This window comes from Photinus pyralis, unplaced genomic scaffold (assembly GCF_008802855.1).
Source record: "Photinus pyralis isolate 1611_PpyrPB1 unplaced genomic scaffold, Ppyr1.3 Ppyr1.4_LG8, whole genome shotgun sequence".
NCBI lineage: Eukaryota > Metazoa > Arthropoda > Insecta > Coleoptera > Lampyridae > Photinus > Photinus pyralis.
The window spans coordinates 24,171,830-24,193,640 of record NW_022170819.1 but is presented as its reverse complement, the minus strand read 5'-3'; the positions used below and the strand labels follow the sequence as shown (position 1 = coordinate 24,193,640).

The following is a 21,811-nucleotide window of genomic DNA, read 5'->3' as shown; positions in this document are numbered from 1 at the left end:
GTAGTTATAAAAATGTATAATTTATTTCATATATCACTCTCTATATTATTTTGCGCCATTATCGCACGCAAGCCTGATATTAAAGTTGCATCTTGTTTCTTTTCCGATAGAAAGTACGACTTCTGCGATTCCAAAAGATGCTTATATCGTTCTTCCAGCTGCAAAATTGTCGCATCGATTTCGGCCTGACGTTCCATCTTCGTATTCGCCACTATTTTAGCTTTTTGGGTCGATAACTGAACCTAATCAAATACTTTCAGTGCAGGAAAGTTGAACTTCGGTTACATTACCTGAATAATTTTGTCTCGCATTTCAATTTCCGTTTTCAATTTGGTTATTTGCCTGTTAAAGCTTCTTTCTGTCTTTTTAAACAGCCTATCCATTTTGGCTATGCATTTTTGAAGAACGGTTATCTTCTCCAGACTATCGTTTGGGTTCTCAATTTGGTTTTCTTCGATTTGTGTTCGAATTTTACTTACTTCTTCGTGCATCCTGTAACACCTCTACTGACTGTCAGTTCCGGCACTCGAGTAAGACTTACCGTTTACATTGAACTTGGATTAGATCTTCCAACCTTCCAATTTCGCGATCCTTGTCCTGGACGTTTCTTTCGTAATTTGTCTTAACATCCTCAATTTTACAGTCGTGGTCTGTTATTAGTTTGCTAACTTTTTCGTAAAATTGATGCTCCAGCTCCGTTTTCTCTTTTTTGTGGCTTTGCTTCAAATCCTCAATTTCCTTCTCATGTGCGATCAACAATCTTTGTTTATTAGTCATACTTTCCTTAAAAAAAATCAAGTAAGGTTTCAGTACCTACATAGATAAGTAAACTACTTCTAGTCGCTTTTCTAACTCGTTCATTTCCTCTCTTAATATTTCATTTTGTTGTTGAGATTCTTTAACGTCACTGGTTAATGAGGTCACAATTCCTTTCCAGTGATTATCTGCCAGTGATTGGCTGCTTTTCAATACGGCTTTTACGTCACTCTGCTCCTAAGGCTAATATTTTAGAATTTACTCAAAGTACGCATTATAGTCACCTGAAGTTTACTCCTCAACGAATTTATTTCTTCCACCAAGTTGTGTATGCTCCTTTCCGCCGTAGTATTACCTAAACATGCATATTAGTATAAAATAGCACTTAGGTATGTTTTGAGGTTTTGAAAATGGCTTATAGGTAAGGTATCTAACGGTCCTTTCTGGAGGACTGCCACGCTTTGAGGGGTTCCACAGGGATCTGCAGTTGTGAATCGTTGACGCATTACGGGGTGTTCCGAGCTCTGACTTTCAGAATGAAGTAGCAGCCCAATTGGTTTCGGGAGTGATGGCCGGAAGGGCCGAACGCAGTTGTTATATAGGTATATGATGATTGAGAGGATGAGGCTGCACAACACTGTAACTAACTCAGTTATCAAATCGGGGACATGATTGGTCAAAAGTGTGTCAACAGAGTTGTGAGGGTAATATGATCTGTGACATAGGTACAATTGCTTTAACGTAACATACACCAGAAAGAATTGCATATGAGAAAAATACGAAACGCCCTATACAACAATCGTGCAGATGAGTCTTCGATTTCGACGAGAATTCTTAGGGAGCAAGTCTTTGGGGGCGATTCTTCTTTGTCGGGATTTACCCTTGAGAGTTCTCGTGAACGCTAACTTCCGTGGTCAATTTTCTCACACAAATAGAAGGAAACTTTACAATTGTGTGGGTACCAGTTACTTCAAGAGCAAGGACAATCCAGAAGACGAATTCCCTGGACCAAGTCCCTGGCAAGGATGTATTCCGGAGAGCACCTTGAGGGCGAAAGTGAATTTATCTGGAGGCGAATTTAGCGGGGTAAATTTTAACTTTGTCACAGAACTCTTCTGAACGTCAATTTTTTGTTGGAGTAGGTTTCTTGTGAGCCAGTATTCCAGTGTGGGCAAACTTTTTCGGAGAAGAGGATTCTTCGGCTTCCTAGAGCAAGCTTTTCTAAGCACACTTCATATCGATCGACTGTTCTAGGCGAAAATATGGGAGACCATTGTATCCCAGAGGAAGCGAATTTTCTTGGGGCAAGTCTGGAAGAGGAAAGAAAGGCGAACTGTCGGGACGAATTTTTCGAGGCGAATCTTCCAGGAGAGAATTTTCCCGGATCGAATATTCCGGGAGAGTATTATAGAACGACGAGAAGGATCGGCTTATAAGGCAATTGAAAGTGGCAGTACATACGTATATTAATATCCCTTTCATACCCAGCGACGACTGCGCCAAGTTTCAAATTTTGCTTTTGTAAGTCGTTAATGATCTTCATCAGTTCGGTAATTTTGTTCTCGTACACTTCCTGCACATTATTCCCTGGAGTAACGGGAGGTGTAATGTGTAACTCTTCCAGTGTGATGGTGGTACTCGTTCCGTCACTAATGTCGCACCAGGACTCATCATCGTCGTCTTTTTTGTTACTGTTCTTTAACATTGGATTAATGGTCGTAGTCTCTAAACCGTTAGACAAATTGACGCACTTCATCACAGTGGGAAAGCCGATGGGGAGGTTTTGCGAAATTGTATAAGGAGTGCGTTTTTTGTGTGCAACGCGAATGTCTGCTTGTTCTGCATTCAACATTTCTTTGAAGTGGATATTTTGTTGATAGTGTTTTAGATCAGTGGGGCCCTTGAAGACGATGAGAAGATAATGCTACGAATTCCCCACTTACCTACCTGTTGGGCTCTGGCATCGCTAATCTTAAAGGGTGCCAAAGGGCCGTCATCTGGAAACTCTGTGAAAGGAAATTCTAAAACTCCTGCCTGAATTTGTTGACATAGCGCGGCTACGTATTTATTTCTTTCTTCTTTATCTTGACTATCGACCATCCGAAGTTTCTGCAGCCATGATACATACGATGTGAAGTAAGGGATGTTCTTAACACGTGGTATATAAGGTTTAATAATATGAAGGATTCTTTGAAATTCCGCATCTAACTCTCGCGAACCCTCTGTATCCATATGGTTAAAATTGGTACCCACTTCTAGGTACCATTAAAATTATTGAATTGTCATTGGAACGTCACTGTCACTTTATTTCAACGTGGGAACATTTACTTACGATCTTACATTAGAAATATCAGTAGTATTACATGGCTTATAATAACAATAATCATACACTAAAATTTCGTAGCTTTGGTATACTGCCTCCTTTGCCTTGTTCGGTATGGACAGACCTCGGTATGGCGTGTGGTGAGCAAATACTTTACCAATGACGACTTCCATTTCATGATTTACTCGTCCTATATTTAAAACGTATCCAGCTTCGTTGCCTCCAATTACCAAATGGTAGTTTGTTAGTAGGTGACCGTTTGCATTTTCGGTGGGTACCCATTTATATCTGTCGTGGTGTCGGCTGCACAAAATCTAAAATAGGTATACGTTCAGTGGGCACTTACGACCATGGAGACACCATGCTTACGACTTAAGGTATATTATAGTTACCTTGACAAATGTATCGGATGTAAATGAGCTTCCACCACCAGAGGCTAGAGCTTTTTGGGAACCTTTAGTTATGGTAGCAGGAAGAAGACCAAACTTTGAATGATACATTTGCCCGATATATGCGGGATTCCCGGATTTATCAAAACCGCCAGGGATTGCATCACATGGTATTTCCCCAACGTACTCTCTCCAATAATAGTCTGTTGCGAAATGTTAGCAATGGTATACTCCGAGCCCCGAGGTATACCTACTCAGAAATACACTTACCAGTTATTTCATTTTCATATAGAGCGCTATCGAGACATTTATTTTGTGCCGTTATTTGGTTTGCAAGAAGCACCATAAACGTTATATACAGTAGTACCATGTCTGATAATTAAACTATCAATATCAGCAAAGAGCGTCTTTTATAAGAGTTTTTCCAATATTATCAATTTAATTAATCGGTCGCAGCGACCTTTGATGATTGTGACATATAAACATTTATAAACACTAATTTGATAAGTATTTAATTGTTTATAATACCAGTGCAATATATTATTGTCTGTTGTGCAATCCTACCAAATCTGGGTGTAGGCACATGTAGGGATCAAGATTTCTCATTGGAAGACATATTTAGGTAGCAAAAAAGCTCAAAAAATCAATTCAAACGTCCTAAGGCCAGCTTACAATGCAAAAGCTTTACAAAATAGAACAAGTATAAATTGTGCACAACTCTTTGTGCAGATAAAGCGCATTTTTTAAAACCGAAATAGCTTTTGATCACGATAAGAGGTCGAGGAGGAGGGCTATTGTTGGTAGAAATTAATTCCTTTCGTTGAGACCTTTCATTAAGAGTACCATGAAGGATAAAATTAGTTCCACCCCCCCTAGAAGTAGTTCAAAACGGCAGAAGTGGGTCCGGACGGACAAAACGCAAACAATAGCATACTTTTTTTATTCTTAAAAAATGCGCTAAAAAGGCTCGAAGTCCGAAGATCTTAGAAAAACAATTTTGGAATTAAACCATGATATATTTATACTGAGTGAGCTGTCCAGACGCGAAACTGGAAATCATAGATATTTTGTGCGCCAACAATCAAAGGCCAACTGCCCCTTCTAAACACAAAAACTCAAACTAAATACACAAATTCCGATCATTCAGCAATAACTAGGGGGCCTTAGACTGCGCAACAAGGAGCACGTTCCCAGTATTGAATTGTGTGAAATAACATTTTAAAATTCTTGCCTGTATTTGTTGATATAGCGCTGCTACATATTTATTTCTTTCTTCTTTGTCTTGAATATAGACCATTATACGATGCAAGGTAATCGATGTTCTTAACACCTGGTCTGGTATATAAGGTTTTTTAATATTAAGGATTCTTTGAAATTCCACATCTAACTCTCGCGAACCTTCTGTCTTTGAATATAAATTATATTCAAAGCTTCTGTGCTATAACGTAAATTTAATGACGTGCTTTATTTATTTACAATTAATTAACAATAAATTTATAACCGTCTTGAAATGGATTAATTTATAACAAAAATATTATTTATCACTCACGTATACACAATTTATAACAGCTCGAAATATTTATTACTTCGACGTTGAAATTGGAACTGAACTCAAACACACTTCAATTTGCTTATATAGTGAAACGGAATGTTTCTCGAAGATTTGCGAAACGTCTGGAAAGGTCTAGAAAGCGGATTATATTTCAAGGACGGAATGCGCCACCTCCGCATTCCTTATATAGTCTTGCGTTGATTACTAATCCTTCATGGCGCCTCGATGTCTATCGGGATTTTTGTAATATTCGCTACACACTCTTAAATCTGTTGCGTCTCGCAACATAGACGACGGTTGTAGCGGAGACACAGTCCCAGGGAACTCTTGTTGTATATCGCGAACTTGATGGCGGTACTTGCACGACAACCCCCTTGTGCATCTTACAGTCTTGAAGAAAAAACAATCCGCCCGCCGCCGTCTCACGAATCAGTTAAAGCAAAATACGAATATTTCCATCCTGGAATACCACCTCCAGCATGTTGCGCACAACAGTCCAACTTATCAAGGCCAAATCCGATCTTTGGAATTGCTAACTTGGCAAGGCCATGAATATGTAATTGTCGTTTTAACTGGGTTTATTAGCACCCGACTGTGTGGCTCAGTGGTAGAGCGTTGGGCTACATAGCCGAAAGGTCGGGTGTTCGAACCTGGGCTGAGGTGAATTTTCATTTGTGGCAGAGATGTGAATTTACTTAGATCAGTTTCGAGTATTCTGCCGGCTAGGATTTCCTGCAGTTTTCCTAATTTGTAAGGCAAATACCGGAGTAGTATAGAACAACTTAAGACCTTCTGCAGGGGCACCTCTAAAAAGCATTATGCGGGCGAAAAAGCCTGAGGGCCCAGAATAAGAGAGGGACAATAAATAAATAAATAAAATTACGGGACAGGTCTTTTATGGTTACGAGATAATAAATGAATCATCCCTACTCGTGTAGGAAACAAGCTTTACCAACCTCGGGACATTGAACGCAGATTTCTCTTAAGCTCCCAAACCGGAACTTCAACTTTGCAATACCCCGAGACATCTTGATGACATCCGATATTTGCGTTCGATTTCTTTTACTGGTGTTTTGGAATCATACGCAAAACATCCAAAGCATCTCCACGTAAAGCAACTATAAGGAAAGTTGCCTTTTCTTTCACAGTCTACTTAATTATTTGTATCAGCAGCGGCCTCAAACTGTCTCAAGTAGGTAAACCACGGTGATTTCCATCGAATGTCGGTGGCTTAACTCGAATTTTGGACGTACCAATACTTACACAGCTTCTTTGCGGAACCATTGTGGAACAGCCAGTAGATCTTGTATCACAGACGATGATTGTGTTGGCCGGCTGCGATTTTAGCTTCCATTGCTTGTTGGCATGCTTCGTAAGCTAAGTTTAATTACGTGATTAATTTATTTACAATTAATTAACAATAAATTTATAACAGTTTTGAAATGGATTAATTTATAACAATAAAAATATTATTTATCACTAAGATACACACAGTTTATAACAGCGCGAACTATTTATTACTTCGGCGTTTGAAATTGGAACTGAACTCAAAGACGCTTCAATTTGCTTATATACTTAGGTAGGTGGTGAAATTGAACGCTTCTCGAAGGTTTGGAAAGGTCTAGACAGGGGATTATATTTCAAGGAAGGAATGCGCGCGGCCTCCGCGCTCCTTTTAGCCTTGCGCCGAAGACTAATCTTTCATGTCTATCGAGATTTCTGGAATATTGGCCACAGTACGATGCTTGGTATCCATATGTAAAAAATTGGTACTTACCCACTTCTAGGTACCACTAAAATGAATGAATTGTCATTGAGAACTTTATTTCTGCGTAGGTAATAACATTTGCTTACAATCTTACATTAGAAATATCAGTAGTGTTATTGCATGCTTTGTAATAACAATAATCATACACTAAAATTTCGTAACTTTGGTATGTTGCCTCGTTCTCCTTATTCGGTATGGATAGACCTCGGTATGGCGTGTGGTGAGCAAATACTTTACCAATAACGATTTCCATTTCGTGATTTACTCGTCCTATATTTATAACGTATCCAGCCTCGTTACCCCCAATTACCAAATGGTAGTTTGTTAGTAGGTGACCTTTTGAATTTTCGGTAGGTATCCATTTATATCTGTCGTGGTGTCGGCTGCACAAAATCTAAAATATACCTTCGTGTAGTGGGCACTTACGATTTAAGGTGTATAGTTACCTTGACAAATGTATCGGATGTAAATGAGTTTCCACCACCAGAGGATAGCAATTTGGTGGAGCCATTGTGTATGGTCGATGGAAGCAGACCAAACTTTGAATGATACATTTGCCCGATATATGTGGGTTTCCCAGACCTATCAAAACCGCCAGGGATTGCATCACATGGTATTTCCCCGACGTACTCTCTCCAATAATAGTCTGTTGCGAAATGACAATGCACAATGGTTTATTCTGAAATCGAGTCAGAAATACACTTACCAGTTTTTTCATTTTCATATACAGTGCCGTCGACACATTTTTTTTGTGCCGCTATTTGGTTTACAAGAAGAACTATAAACGTTATATACAATAGTGCCATGGCTTATATTCTTAATCCACTATCATTTAGCGTTCTTCCGATTGTATCAATTTTATTCTGGGCCTTTGACCATGGAGTTCTAGACGCTTGTGGCCTATAAACATTTATAATCACTATTTTGATAAATATTTAATATCAGTTAGTGCAATAGGTATACTATTTTCTGGTGTGCAAACCAAACAAATGCAGGTGAATTTTTATGTTAAGGGACTAGGAGAAAAATACCGATTTTTGTTTGGAAAAAATCTCGCCGATCCATTGTTTAGTCCAGTTTTATGTAATTTGTTTGGATGACGACGCGACGCGACGCCGACGCTTAGAAATTGCAAGTTTTTATTGAACATACGGATAAAAATTATCAATACAAATGCCCTAACAAAATCTTTGCAAAATCGAAGTCGCGTCTAGGGGGTAGCTTTTAGCATAACGAGAGCTGACGTGACTATTTTAGGGATCGGAGATATTGAGAATAAAGTTAATTGGAAGTATTTAAGCAAAAGCGTAATAAGTAATGAAAATTCTACCTTGACGTACCTAATTAATGTATTGGTCACGAAACTAACTATATTGCCACTATGGCTGATAGTTCGACTGACTACCCTTCATCTCTCAACAACTATTTAACACTCCTCATTCTTTGCGTCATATCCTTCCTGACTAACACGCTGCGCTTATCAAAGTGGTAACATAAGCAGAGATAAGATTATCTTATTATTATATCTTATAATTAGGGAAAAAATTTGAAAAAAAACCACTGTTCTAGTCATTGGCAGTACCTACCATTAGTCATTGTAAAAAAAATCAGCTTCATTCATCCAACTGTAACATAGTTAAGTACCTATACCATCTGTAGAAAGTTCGTGAAAAAACCGACCAAGAATTGTTTTTTACGGAGTTATCAAATGTTCGCGATTTTTTTAAGAGCTATTATCAACGGTTTCATTTGGTGTATTACTAATTTTCTCAAAAAACAACCAACTGGTACCGCAAGGAAGCGGCAGACGGTGATTTCGAGTTAGCTCCCGTACTTTGTTCTCGTCTTTTCTTACGCACAGAATTCTGCATTTTATTCAATTCTCTTCCCGATTATGTCCCACGTCCCAACATATAAAAGGACCGATTACACAAAATAGGAGTTCATTCGTGTTGTCCATATCGAGTCGATATGGCTACCGAGATTCAAAAGTGTCGCGAAACGTCCGTCGTTTTGACTTGAAATTTAGGTGACTCTGCTCGTAGTTTTCCCCAGAGTTGCCAACTGTAAGTGTAGGGAAGGGGAGACCAAGGTACAATTCGGACGTTTTTCTTTGGTACGTATGAAGACGGCTCTTGTGGCAACACATAGAAAATCCTCATTATTTGTTGCTAAGATTATCATTAAGTTGTTGCTAAGCAAGTTGCGAAGTAAATAATGTTATGTCAAAAGAAATAAAAATAAAATACAAAGATCAATGTCAAGAAGCGTATTTTTATTGAATTAAGAGTGGTTTTACGGGTAGTAGAATCCATTCTCAACAGCTCTGATGGTTATAATCAAGGATTGGAACCCACATCAAATATAGGTTGTAGTGTACTTAACACCTATGCAGGTTCTACGCTAAAATTACACTACAAGACCACGGAAATAAAATCAACTCAGCAACATTTAAAAATGGCCACCTGAATGACCATTCCCTCCAAAACTAAACAAAATCCCGCTTATATTTGAAAAGTGGTACGTGATAAACCATCTATGGCGGGGTCCCCTTATGATAATTGTAAACAATGCTTTTACCTGAAGCACAGTAGGGAAGGCACGTAAAATAAAACACTCAAATTGTGAAAAGTTTGTTTATAAATGTTCGTAATTATTAAGATTGTGGAAGCTCGAAAATTTAAGTTCAAAATAAATTACATTGCAAAAATAAACTTTGAAAATAGAAATAGGCTGGAAAAAAAGAACATACCGATAAAAAACCAGCCGTCAAATTAATATTAAACTGTGTAGTAAAATTAATTGTTTGTAATGATGTGAATGCGTAATATAAAATTATAATTTATAACATAACAAAAGGTAGCATGTAGACTTCAAGTAACATATAGGTTAAAATCAAGTTTTGGGAATTATGGGTCAGGCGGTAAGCAGGTACCAAGATTCTAAGAAAGGGTGAAATACACAGTATGTGACTAAGTATGTGACTAAGTATGTGACTCATATGATGGAAACTTACATGGCCTTGTAGGCAAATTTAACTAAAAACAAGATATGTGGAAATTACGAATCGTAACTCATTTATCGCACATAGATTCTAAACTGAAGGGCTTTGATTAATGATTAGCGTAATCCGGCTCCTGCAAGATAGGTAACCCGCCTCTGGTTTCGGGGTTCAGAGCCTATAGTTGAATGTCGAAGACAATCACGGAATTAGGTGTCGTAACTCAATTTTGACAACAGTTTTACCACCCCCGTGACTGCTTCATTCACGGATGTTAGTAATGTTAGTAACAAACAACAAGTCAGTATACATACATCAAACGAATCAGTAATTTCCACATATTAAAATAAAACGACCAACATTTATACGAATGTAACTTCTCACAAGACCAAGTAATCAACACATAAACATAAATAAGCAAACATTACACCAAAAACGTAAACGATTACAAACAATAAGATAGCGGTATTAAACATGTCATTCTGCATTGCGGTTAAACCAAGTAAATTTCAAAAACAAAGATTCAAACACAAAAAATATAAAATGCGGCATACCAAACACAAATACGATATAAAGAAATGCAAAAATTACTACCTGCATTAAATAACAACAAACATTTACGGAGCGACGCGTTCACGATCGCCGTTCAAGACGAGATGCCAAACGTAACCCACGTTCGCGCTTTCTACAGATGGCGCAAAACACTTTCCCCCTCCTAAAAATTGTGTGGTTGCCAACTGTCAAAAATGTGTACATCGTCGTAAGTTGTATATACAGGGTGGATTTCAAGGTAATTCCGGTTCTGCACTACTTAGGTACTCTCATTCTCCTCGGACCGTTTCACTATTTTCGTGACCGTGGCCGCTCGTACCATACGGCTTACCCTACCGGGCCTAAAGCAGTTTCACTTCAATATTCTACCTAAGCAGTGCCGAACCGAAACCAAATTCATTTGGGTTCCAACCCCTGTTTCAAAAACAAATCGACAAGTTTAATTCAACATTTCTGCTCAAATGCGTTTAAAACAATTGTGAGCCAGGCGAGCGGACGGGTACACCGACTTCGCTTTCGGTTGCAGATTGTTAAAACCATATGGTCTACAGTTAAACGCTTGATGACCACAGAACATAGAGCTATATATTCTGAGACGTTACGAATGAAATGATTTTACTCTCGTCCGTTGTGGTCAAAGAAGGTTGAAGTAGCTACATATCGAATGATAAGAATATTTGTATAATAAGAAGTAGTCACTTCATAAATGTTACACAGTCCGTATCTGAATCCCACTTCGTTGGTGAATCCGGTCCTGTCTCCCTGTCAGTGAAATGTCATTCTGACGTGCGCAACGTAACCTCAATTCGTTCCGAATCATAAAAATTCGTGGATACGCGGCTTTATTCGTGCCATTCCTTAAATTGTTTATATTTATTAATGAGTAATGACTCGTTAAAATAAATGGATGCGAGACGTTCTTGTTCCCCCCTAACCTTGTTTATATATCGTACCGGTTTTTTAAGAAGATAAAAATTGATATCGCTATAGTATAAACAAAGTCGTGCGGACGCATTTATCTCCTTGTGTATTTTGACACGTACAACGCGATTGTTGTATCGGTTGCCACGATGGCTAATTCGCCGAAAGACAAAAAGTATTCAAAAAACGAAAAATTGGTTAATTTAGATTTGACCAAGGAAAACATGAGCCCTACTAGCAACAAGACTGTAAGTACAACCGAATTTACGCCCAATCACCCAATTTACATTGCTTTCGCAGGCCCACTTGGGTGAAATAGCGATCGAGGCCTCTCAAATCGTAAGTCGGCTCGAACAAGTCGCAGAAAATGGCAAATCGCCTGATTCGGTACCGGCGCAGCCCACAGTGTTTCTCGGTGTTGAACAGCGAAGATCCGATGAAATTATACAGACGATTGAGAGCCTGCTGATTAGCGACGACGAGAGCGAAGCCGCTCCCCAACCGGTATTAGATGATATTTCAAAAATGGTGATAGTCTCGCATAGTATCAGCGCTTATTGCGGCGGTTTAGATAGACATTTATTACAAAAATTCAGTACCAGAGTTACCACTGATACAACGCGGTGGTTGTGCCAAATTTTCGGGTTAGTGACTCGAAGGTGGTTTTTGCAAAAGCTAACTGTGTGTTTAAGGTTTGTGGATTCTGTCGCATTTTATCATGATGATCAATTGGAAGGATTGGTGAGGATAACACGGATGATGTTGCACTACAAATATCCGAGGTATCTTGAGGACGGTGCTTTAGCATTTAGTACAGTACCTCCGACGATATATAGCAGTGTAGCAAGTCCTTTAGGTGTGGTACAGCATTTGTGTAGACAATTAGGGCTGCCTCTCGCTTGTGTTCGACCTGTACCCGTAAACACTCACTTCGGTAACAGTTCATTTCGATTTAGTTCGACCTTTAATTTATAAATGTAGGTTCTCAGCATACGATGGATGTAGGTGCTTTACAAAAAATGTTGGCCGAAGATGTGAATGCCGGTCGTACACCTTTAATTGTAATTGCGGATGCTGGTACCCCGATCGCAGGACACGTTGATAATTTGTTGCGATTGCAAGACTTATGTAAATTACACGATGTATGGTTACATCTTCGAGGACATTCCTTAGCAGCTCTTACGTTACCGTTGACTCAGCCTAGTGAACCGGTAAGAAGTGAAAAATCGAACTTTGGATAATCGATTTTTTGGTTGTAGAATCAGTGCGGGGCCGATAGCGTTACTTTATCTCTTGGAAGTTGGTTAGGTGTCACCGGCCTGCCAATGGTTGTATCCTTTTCAAATGTTTTATCAGAGGAAATTTGATAAGTGCCAGCAAAATTCGGATCTCCCACGCTTATTGTTAGAAATCACTCCCTGCAGGAAATGCAGCAAGAGCTATTGATGCTTGAGTAGCAGCAATTGTTTTTTGTATTCTATTTCCTGCTGCCTTTAAGAAACTGCTCTTTTGCTTTTGTTGTTGACAGAGGTTGAATGATAATACCTATTCAATAATTTCAAATGATAATCCCAAATTACTGCATTAATTGTGCATAATCTGAGTACTTTAAGGTAGCATTGCTCTATACTGTTAGGGAAAAAATTGATTGTGGGTCTAAGTTATAATAATCTAAAAAGAAACCCTATAAGCATTATGAGCCTAAAGTGAGATAGAATATACCTACAACAAACTTAAAATGCTGACGCCATACAATATGCACCTTTGGAGAAGGTTTTAAGAGCGCGCTGCCAGAGTGGTGGGGAAGCTTATTGCCTTTAGTTTACATTGTTACCATTTCGTAATCAGACGGATAACGGCAGATGGCGCTAATGTTGTCTTGCAACTCTCAATATCAACATTGGTAAAAAGTATGTCTCTCTCACACTCATATAATGTTTATTGCCGTTTGTTCTATACCAGTACAATTGCCAAATTACCAATCTGAAAGTTGTACTCATTTGTTTGTAGTATTGAGCAGAGGTCTCCAAAATTTTCAACCTTAGGGACACATTAATTGGTCCTCAATTTCCCAAGGACCAGAACTATCGACATATTTTCAGCTGTGTTCTTACACTACCTGCAATCGTTCCTGCAGACTTCGTTAGCACTCAAATGATGCAAATTTATATTGATATAACATTGCTATACTTATCTGTTTGTATCTATACAAACATTTGATTACCCCCTGGTATAAAGCATAGAGTAAAAGTAACGGAGAAGGATTCGTGATTCAGATTAACACTAGAGGCGCTGGTGTCATTTACAAATGGCGTCTATAGGTGGTAGCAGTATTCGTGCAGGTTTTTATTGTACTAATTTGAAAGTGAATTGAGTTTATCCTGCCGTTTTTGAGATTTAAAAATATAACCCCTTATTCCTATACTATCCAAAACGCCTTTCTCTTGAGAACTTGAGGCTGTCGTGAATTAGCTCGAACACGCAATTAACGTAATTTTCTAATTACAAATAAAGATCACAATTCATCATTCAATTTCTAGCACACTCATACAACTTTACTACCACTCGCTGACATTCCCTTAGGTTGATTATGCTTTAAAACAGCTTTACTATTCTTGGCATAATTACACTGACCACAAATTAAACAATCGTTGAATATGCCGCTTTAAGTTATGTTTATCGTGAGTAGCACAATTACACTGTTTACAAATCAAATGTTTGAGAGGTTCTGTGTGTTAATAGGTGACGCTTTAATCGAACGTTTCATTGTAGTGCAATTACACTGATAGCAGTAATAGAAAGTTATTCAAAGCGGAGTCTGTCAAAGAATGACGGATGCACCTCCTATTTTTTGTTGTGTAATTGCACTGTTCACAATTAAAGACTTTGGAAATATGCGTTAGATCATGCTTTCTTAAATTGTCCTTATTGTTGGTTGCATAATTACACTGATCACATTTAAACTTTCTGAAAGTGACATGATAAAATAACTTAACCTCTAATTTTTGTTAAAATGTCGGTTTTGCTTTTTGTTACTTAATTTTAAGCCATCGGACGTTTAATGCGGTCGCCCAGTTAAAGACCCCGGTATGTAATTTTGGTCCTTCAGACATGTCAATTGTTATTTTTTTTTAAATTTTATCATTCCCCCTAGGATGTATTGATTGTTATATCCTCTTTCATTTAACACTTGAAAATGGAACGAGGTTCGTTACGAAACATGTCATGTAAACAACTTCATTACATTTTATGGGGAGATCTTGGATTTTCACTTATTTATGATAAAATGTGACGTTTTAAACTATCTTTACTCTTTAAAGTGGAATTACATTGATTGCAAATGAAATTTTTTCAAGTGTATTTACCTTTACAGCCGCAAAAACTACAATATTGATTACTTTTGTCCATTGTAAATAACCAAATTGACGGTCTTTTATCACCAATTGTAATTACAATGCGCTGCTGTCAAAGGTCTCACTGTTAATCTGAATCGCGAATAGTATTGTTGGGAACCTAAAATCTTATATACTTATATAGAAAGTGTTGCTACTATCTTCTAAGCAAGACATACTTTTGTTCTCGTTCGCTGTGAAGCGGTATCTGTGTAAATTTTCCTATGTTGACCAAAATAGAAATTATTGCTGTTTATAAAATCATATGCACTGCACGTTAGGGAAAGCGTATCTATAAACGTGTATATTATACATATACAGGATGGAATTGGGGAGTAAGGAGACAACAATAGAGATTCGTATTCAAGAAAATAAGGGTTCAAAATGTTTCGTATGGGAGTTACAAGCTCCAAAAATTGCGTTCCTTCTTTAATTTTTGAGCATCCATAAGCTAAAAGCACAGATTTAATTTAAATCTGTGCTAAAAGGTTGGAATATATGTAAAAAACTACAAAATTTTTACCGCAAAATAAAGCATCTCTAAACGGTGTTGCAAAAATTTGGTATCTGGGTTTTGTTCAACATGAAATGTCATCTCCTAGAGCCAGTAAAAACTATTACCTGGCGTATAATGTACAATATTTTATTTGTTACTCATTTGTAAACAATAGTAAACGTAAATAATGAGTTCTTAAATTAATCTTGAAGAAATGTCTAAAATATCATGTTATCCATGTAACAGAGACTTCGCATTAATTCTGGCCAATGAAATGACTAGATTACTAACTTGTAAAATTTTTACAGGTCTGCTGTCAGTTTTACAAGTCAGTAGCGTTTAAACATGACGTTTACCCGTTTGCGTTTTGTCTTGTTAATCAACGTTTACAACTGAGTAACAAATAAATTATTTTATTTGTTACTCAGTTGTAAACGTTGATTAACAAGACAAAACGCAAACGGGTAAACGTCATCTTTAAACGCTACTGACTTGTAAAACTGACAGCTGACGTGTAAAAATTTTACAAGTTAGTAATCTAGTAATTTCATTGGCCAGAATTAACGCAAACTCTCTGTTACATGGATAATATGATATTTTAGACATTTCTTCGAGATCAATTTAAGAACTAATTATTTACGTTTACAAATGAGTAACAAATAAAATATTGTACATTATACGCCAGGTAATAGTTTTAACTGGCTCTAGGAGATGACAGGCTCGCCTGACGGCTCGCCAGTCAACTTCTCCTATCGCCAGTAAAAACTCACTTACCTGGCTAATAATGTAAAATACTATCAATTCAGGTGTTTCAGAAAAATAATGTAATTGTTTTTTGCAACCGTAACTAAATTTATTTAAAAAAAACGTTTAGTTTGATCCCTTCTACCACCCAATTTCTTTAGTGTGCGTTTACAATGAACTTAAACCAAAGATCATACTACAAGTAGTATGATATTTGACCGTACTTAACTTTGAAACATTTTCAACCTTTGTGACTATGCGCAAGACTTACATATCGCTTACATATACGTACGTAAAAATTACGTTCATTGTAAACACCTTCGTATGTTTCTATACAGTTCAACTCTGCGAAATTTTTACGATTTATGTATTTCTTACGTATACGTTCGTTGTAAACGCACACTTACAGATTGTAACGTAAATTCAATACGTGATTTATTGGCATTTATTATACACAATGATCACCCGCGCACGTCTGAAATCATGTTTCATAAAAAGAATGGGTCATCCCCTTTTATTGCTTATCGCCGATTAAAACTTGATCGACTTGATGGCGCCATGATATTGTCCTAGAACAATCGCTACAATGTTTACATATGCTACTTTCTGCGTGGGGTAAACATTTTCCTTATGTCGATCAGTACCTATAGCGGGTTCTGCGCATATATGTACCTCATTTTTCGCTTGGAAGTTGCATCTATTTTGATTAAAATCCCATATTATCCTTGAAGTTGGTCATATAAACATTTACGTGATCAACATGAGTGTCAGAACATGAACCAAAGTTATAGCGTTTTCGATTGGTAAAACTCGTGCTGCACGAGTGTTGCACGAGAAACTGAAGAAATTCTGTGAAAATTGCTCTCAATGGAACATAAATATTTGCAAATATTTGTTGTCATTTGTCCATAACCTCATTATAGATTTAGATAATCGACAAATCTCTATTCTAAAAAATGACTGAAATGATTTTAGTATTATTTATGATAAACGATGAGGAGTATAAATTTGAAATTCCTGTAAAAGACCAATTTTTGGCGTTCAGTTTAATGACTAAGTGCAACTTTTTGTAAAGTAGAAGTTATGGCTAGTTCATCACCTTCGCTATCGCTAGATGACGACAAAAAACTCTCCAGCGCAAGAAACAAATTCAAATTGTCGCACGTTTGTTTTGAAAATTTGTTAACTAGCAGCTCCACGAGCTTTCGGACCTCGTGCGTCGAAATTTGCACTGAGTGCGTAATTGTTGCATTACATTTGCCAATGGAAGATAGAAAATTGCCCTAAAATTACCAATAGAACGTAAAAATTGCACTCGTGCAGCACGAGTGTTGCCAATCGAAAACGCTATTAGATGGGTCTAAATCAGTGTTTCTCAAACTTTTTTTGTCTGGCGGCACACTAAAATTATTAAACAAAATTCGCGACACCCCTAGTATTATTTTTTTGTTTTTTTACAGTTAATAAAGAGATAAAGGATGAGGAGTCTTTACAAAAAAATTTCTAAACACAAAAGCATTTACTTAAAATTGTCAGGTAAACTCCTCCCTTCACTTTCTTTCTACTTTTAATAGTCATTGCAATTAGTGTGACGTCAAATTTGAGCGGGAAATTCGAATTGTAGGTCTTGGCTGTTTTACTGTCGAAGATATTGACCCCTACCGCCCCGTACATTAAGTATTATTTTTAAATAGCTTTACGGGCTTATACTGACCTTGTGGGCATTAAATAAGCATATCGAAACACTGATTACTTAACTTTAAAGCAGAGCAATAATCCCTAAATAAAATCGATTAATTGCATTATAATTAAAAATTAAAATTATGTCTACCATATTTACAATTTACGGTTGGCAGTAAGGAATGATCATAACCTATCTTATTCCGTATTCATATGTTTACATTTTCTAATGTAAACATATAATAAAAAAACAACTAGGACTATTGAAAACTACTTAAAACAAATTCAAAAGACACAATTTAAAGGCGAGTAAACGACTAAGTGTAGTAAGTGGAAAAATGTAACCACAAGAACAAGGTCATAGAGGTCATGATCATTCCATATTGCCAACCGTAAGACCTGTTTGACAATATAGAAAATTTAGTAGAAATTATTAAAATAATTTTAGAACAAATTCTGGCGAAATGTTTAAAGAGCGGAAGTCGGTATGCTACCTCTGCAAATTTTCATTAAATTTTCTATAAAATTTTCAACCTGAGCATGCGTACTTACAACCAAATTCTGATCAGCTGTTCACACCAACCTTCACATTTGTCATTTGACAACATAACCACAATTTTGTCGTACTTCATTCTTTCGATTCAATTAAAATTTCGACTTCCTCTTGAGTCCACGGCATTGCTAATTTAAAACCAAAACCGTGAACACTTAAGCAATTATGTTAAAAAAATTTCACCTTCCGTCGCACGAAATATATTGGAGGTTAGAAGTCGCTGTTTTGCGAGTGCGCCACTTTTATGCGCCGATTCTCGCGTAAATTCTCGAGATTTTAAAAGACGTTTTACTTTTTATTATTTTTATAGAAATTTCTATCCAAACTGTGTCTGCAATTACACAAAATTTTCGTGAACAACATTTTTACAAAAATTATTGGAAAAAATTTGGCAGTGTCAAACAGGTCTAAAGTGTAAATATGGTAGACATATCTTTAATTTTTAATTATAACGCAATTAATGGATTTTATTTAACGATTATTGCTCTGTTTTTAACGTAAGTAATCAATGCTTCGATATATGGGAGCCGATGTGCTTATTTAATTCGCATAAGGTCAGTATAAGCCCATAAAGAATGCCTATTTGAATGTGAGCCTTAATGGATAGGGCGATAGGGGTCAATATTTCCGACAGTAAAACAATCAAGTCCGGCAATTCGAATTTCGCGGGCTATTATGACGTAACCACTAATAGACCCTATTATCTTTGGCCATAGTATAAAATTTAGAAAATGCCCTCTAGCGCCTTTATTTTGAACACGACGCAAAAAGTGTACAAGCCTTTTTTGTAGACCTCATCAAGACACATCTTTTTTGTAATTGACATTTTTCACTCTGATGCTTACTTTTAGAAAAAAAAATGAAATTTAGAAAAATAAAATAAATAGATTGTTGACTTTTCATTTCAAAACTTCTCAAAAACAAAGGAACTCGCAAAAAAAAAACTGTAATGAACTTTTTTGTAGAGTTCATTTTTTATAATTATTTTAATTCCTTTTTTAATTTATGTAATTTTAAGCCTATTAAGTAAATATTTAAAAATTTCCCGGCACCCTTATGAAGTGCTTGCGGCACCCACTTTGGGAACCACTGTTCCATGGTATAAAAACACTGTTCTAAATACCTATATGAGTGAATGAATGAATGAATTGCTTGAAATACTGGGGGAGGGGGGGGGGGGGATCAAATTTCAGCCAGAACCGTCTTTAATGAAAAAGTTCAATGATTTGCAGAAGCTATAGTAGTTCTAGATCAGAAGTGCTGATATTGAGGGTTCATTTCGAAAGTGAAGGGTCTACTTAGAAAAAAGTCGCGTATACACTAGCTTTGCTTTCGACAGTTCAGTTGACCCACCTAGAAACCACAAACTTTCGACTCCTTAGGCGTCAGGGTTCGTACCGCGCACGCTTTAAATTCGGATTACTTATCTCACTTCAGATCTGAGACCCGAGACTGTTGTGTTGGCGCTTCTGCTTATACTGAATCATCATAAATTATGAAAAATTGATCCTTAATAAATAAACAAGACATTGTATAGAATTTGGGATTCGACCAAAGACCAAAATCAGGTTCGCAATCGGCAAGTCGGCGCGAGTCGAGAAAGCACACTGCCTTTGATCGCCGGTTTGAGTACCGATCACCAAGGCAAACGCATCGTCGCTTTACCCTTATGGATGCTGTTGCAATCGCTGGGCCGAGAGGGATTTCACGCGCGAATTCGCGACGCCTTTCTTTCGAGCGAGAGACTCTGGGCCGCCGTAGACGTGTACAGACACGTTCGACTTTTGGTAAGGTTGCGAATGTGCTAATACTTTTCTCTAACGCGCTGTGTAGAGCCCGAAACCAGGCGGCGAAAGCGGTTCGTATACCGTTTCCGAGCTAATATCTAAACCGGCTAATACTTCTGTAAGTCCTTTTATGTGTGTGTGGGGAGCGCTCACGGTGCGACTTTGTAGATTTTGTTAGAGACGACTGCGAGTTGTGTGGTCTTCCAATTCATTCCAGAAACTAAGGAGAATGAGGTACTAACGAAAGTGCCTCACTATTACGACAAGTTAAACTCGTGGTTAGGCCAAATCTTACAGTTGGACGCGCCACAGGTAGGAGGTCGCCGAAGCTTTGTGGGGTTGTAACGCGATTTTTTTTTAGGTTAATATAGATATTTGCGAGTTAGAGAATATCGGAGTGGTATTGCGGTATTGTCCGTTTGAAAATGTCACTCCGAATCATCCATCGGTCGAAGACATTCAGATGTTCGTGCAGTGTTTGGAGCAGCAGTTGGTGATTTTACGGGCTACGGTTCAGCAAAAAGAAACTTTTATTAAATTGGTTGAGGTGTCGCCCGTCTTGAAACTTGTCGAACTACCTGAATGGGCAGGTTGGTAGCGAGCAAAATAATAATATCAATAATGTTGTGCGTTAATAGGTCTCGGAGGTGTTCGATACGCCCCCGAAGGCTGGGAACAGCTCTTGACCGACCAAGCCAAGGGAGAGTTAAATTCGTTGAATATCGCGCTCGTAGACGCGCTACGTGCTACAGATTCCGCGTTTTCGCTGGGCGAAGGTGTCGACGGACTGATGTGCGTTAGATTCGGCATGCTTACCGCACAGTCGGATATCGAAGAACTTCTCAATTTGGTGGTTAAGGTCGGGCAGTCGGTCGAAGAGAACTCGCGAGTTTTGGACTCGATGAGCGAAATTGTGAAAAAAGGTATCTTCTCACACATTTATTTAAGCAACATCCCCTTGAATTACTAAAAAGCACATTTAGAATAATTTGTCCCTTGCAATGTTTGAAAAGTCAAGTAGACCGACCCACGACTTGAAATTGTAATACATTTGTAGTCAAACAATTCTTTTAATTTTATACGCGTTTTCATACTCTTCTCAAACTCAAAATTTTGTATATAATGTATACTGCTTGTATAGGTATCGAGACCGCAACTTTAGATCTGCAAAAAGAAAACGAAGATCGATTATGGCAGGAAGGAATTTTGAGGCACGTACCGGTCGTCGGAACCTTCGTCAATTGGTGGTCGCCCAAAAATAAGGAGTCCGGCATAAGGGGGCGAAGCTTAAATTTAACGCAAGGCATCGTCGAATCGACCGAAAACATCTACAAGTACCACATGCAAATACCGAGCGGGGCCGCGCCGGCGGGCACCAAAAGTCCCCCCACTCCGCTCGTTCAAACGCCCGTCGGCGGAAACCACTCGCGTTCTAGCAGCCACGCGTCCAATCAAAGCGGATCGAACGTGATACAGGCGCAGGCGAATGCGGTCGCACAAATTCAAGGTAAAGTGGAGAACAGCGTCGAGAGTAAAGACGTTCAATTACCCGCGCACGCGCAACCCGACAGTCATATACCCAATGAGAGTACCGAAGTACGGTAATTACGTAGCGAATCAAGTACAAGCTTTTGTAAACGTAGACTGATGAGTATTAATTTAATCGTTAGGTTTGTAAATATGTTTCTTAAACGATTTGTGCTGATCGAATCTCTTCGTAAATTATTTGTATATTTTGCTTTATCTTGCGGGCTATTAGGTGGATTGGGGTTATCTATAACTAAAATTTGGCATTTTTACTGCGTAGGAAGCTGATCGCCGCTTAGTTTTTATGTTATTCTCCGTCGCGCACTCCGACTTTTATAAAAATTGCAATTATTTCCAAAATTATTGCAAT

At 37.8% G+C, this 21,811-nt stretch overlaps 4 protein-coding genes across 5 annotated transcripts; 1 reads left to right on the top strand and 3 right to left on the bottom strand.

Annotated features, from left to right (window-relative positions):
- Positions 1–3,102, bottom strand: LOC116178709 (spindle pole body component 110-like). Its single transcript, XM_031498287.1, has 7 exons — positions 2,704–3,102; positions 2,218–2,656; positions 1,041–1,111; positions 835–993; positions 542–783; positions 291–492; positions 1–242 (listed from the first exon to the last, which is right to left on the bottom strand). The coding sequence occupies exons 1-7, from the start codon at positions 2,986–2,988 to the stop codon at positions 27–29; spliced, it is 1,614 nt and encodes a 537-aa protein (XP_031354147.1). The 5' UTR covers positions 2,989–3,102; the 3' UTR covers positions 1–26.
- On the bottom strand, positions 3,036–3,894 carry LOC116178712. Its single transcript, XM_031498290.1, has 3 exons — positions 3,739–3,894; positions 3,472–3,671; positions 3,036–3,393 (listed from the first exon to the last, which is right to left on the bottom strand). The coding sequence occupies exons 1-3, from the start codon at positions 3,836–3,838 to the stop codon at positions 3,085–3,087; spliced, it is 609 nt and encodes a 202-aa protein (XP_031354150.1). The 5' UTR covers positions 3,839–3,894; the 3' UTR covers positions 3,036–3,084.
- A 2,933-nt stretch (positions 3,895–6,827) lies between these two features.
- Positions 6,828–8,266, bottom strand: LOC116178710. 2 transcript variants are annotated; one of them, XM_031498288.1, is made up of 4 exons: positions 8,129–8,266; positions 7,495–7,688; positions 7,235–7,434; positions 6,828–7,182 (listed from the first exon to the last, which is right to left on the bottom strand). In XM_031498288.1, the coding sequence occupies exons 2-4, from the start codon at positions 7,592–7,594 to the stop codon at positions 6,871–6,873; spliced, it is 612 nt and encodes a 203-aa protein (XP_031354148.1). In that variant the 5' UTR covers positions 7,595–7,688; positions 8,129–8,266; the 3' UTR covers positions 6,828–6,870. The 2 variants fall into 2 exon arrangements, with proteins under 2 accessions (XP_031354148.1, XP_031354149.1); XM_031498289.1 differs by having other exon boundaries at positions 8,119–8,245.
- Positions 8,267–10,979: 2,713 nt separating this feature from the next.
- Positions 10,980–21,811, top strand: LOC116178136 (pyridoxal-dependent decarboxylase domain-containing protein 1). Its single transcript, XM_031497531.1, has 11 exons — positions 10,980–11,510; positions 11,563–11,906; positions 11,955–12,196; positions 12,244–12,473; positions 12,522–12,593; positions 19,654–19,914; positions 19,961–20,032; positions 20,083–20,226; positions 20,276–20,504; positions 20,553–20,837; positions 21,056–21,811. Exons 1-11 carry the CDS (start codon positions 11,412–11,414, stop codon positions 21,517–21,519), a joined length of 2,442 nt encoding a protein of 813 aa, XP_031353391.1. The 5' UTR covers positions 10,980–11,411; the 3' UTR covers positions 21,520–21,811.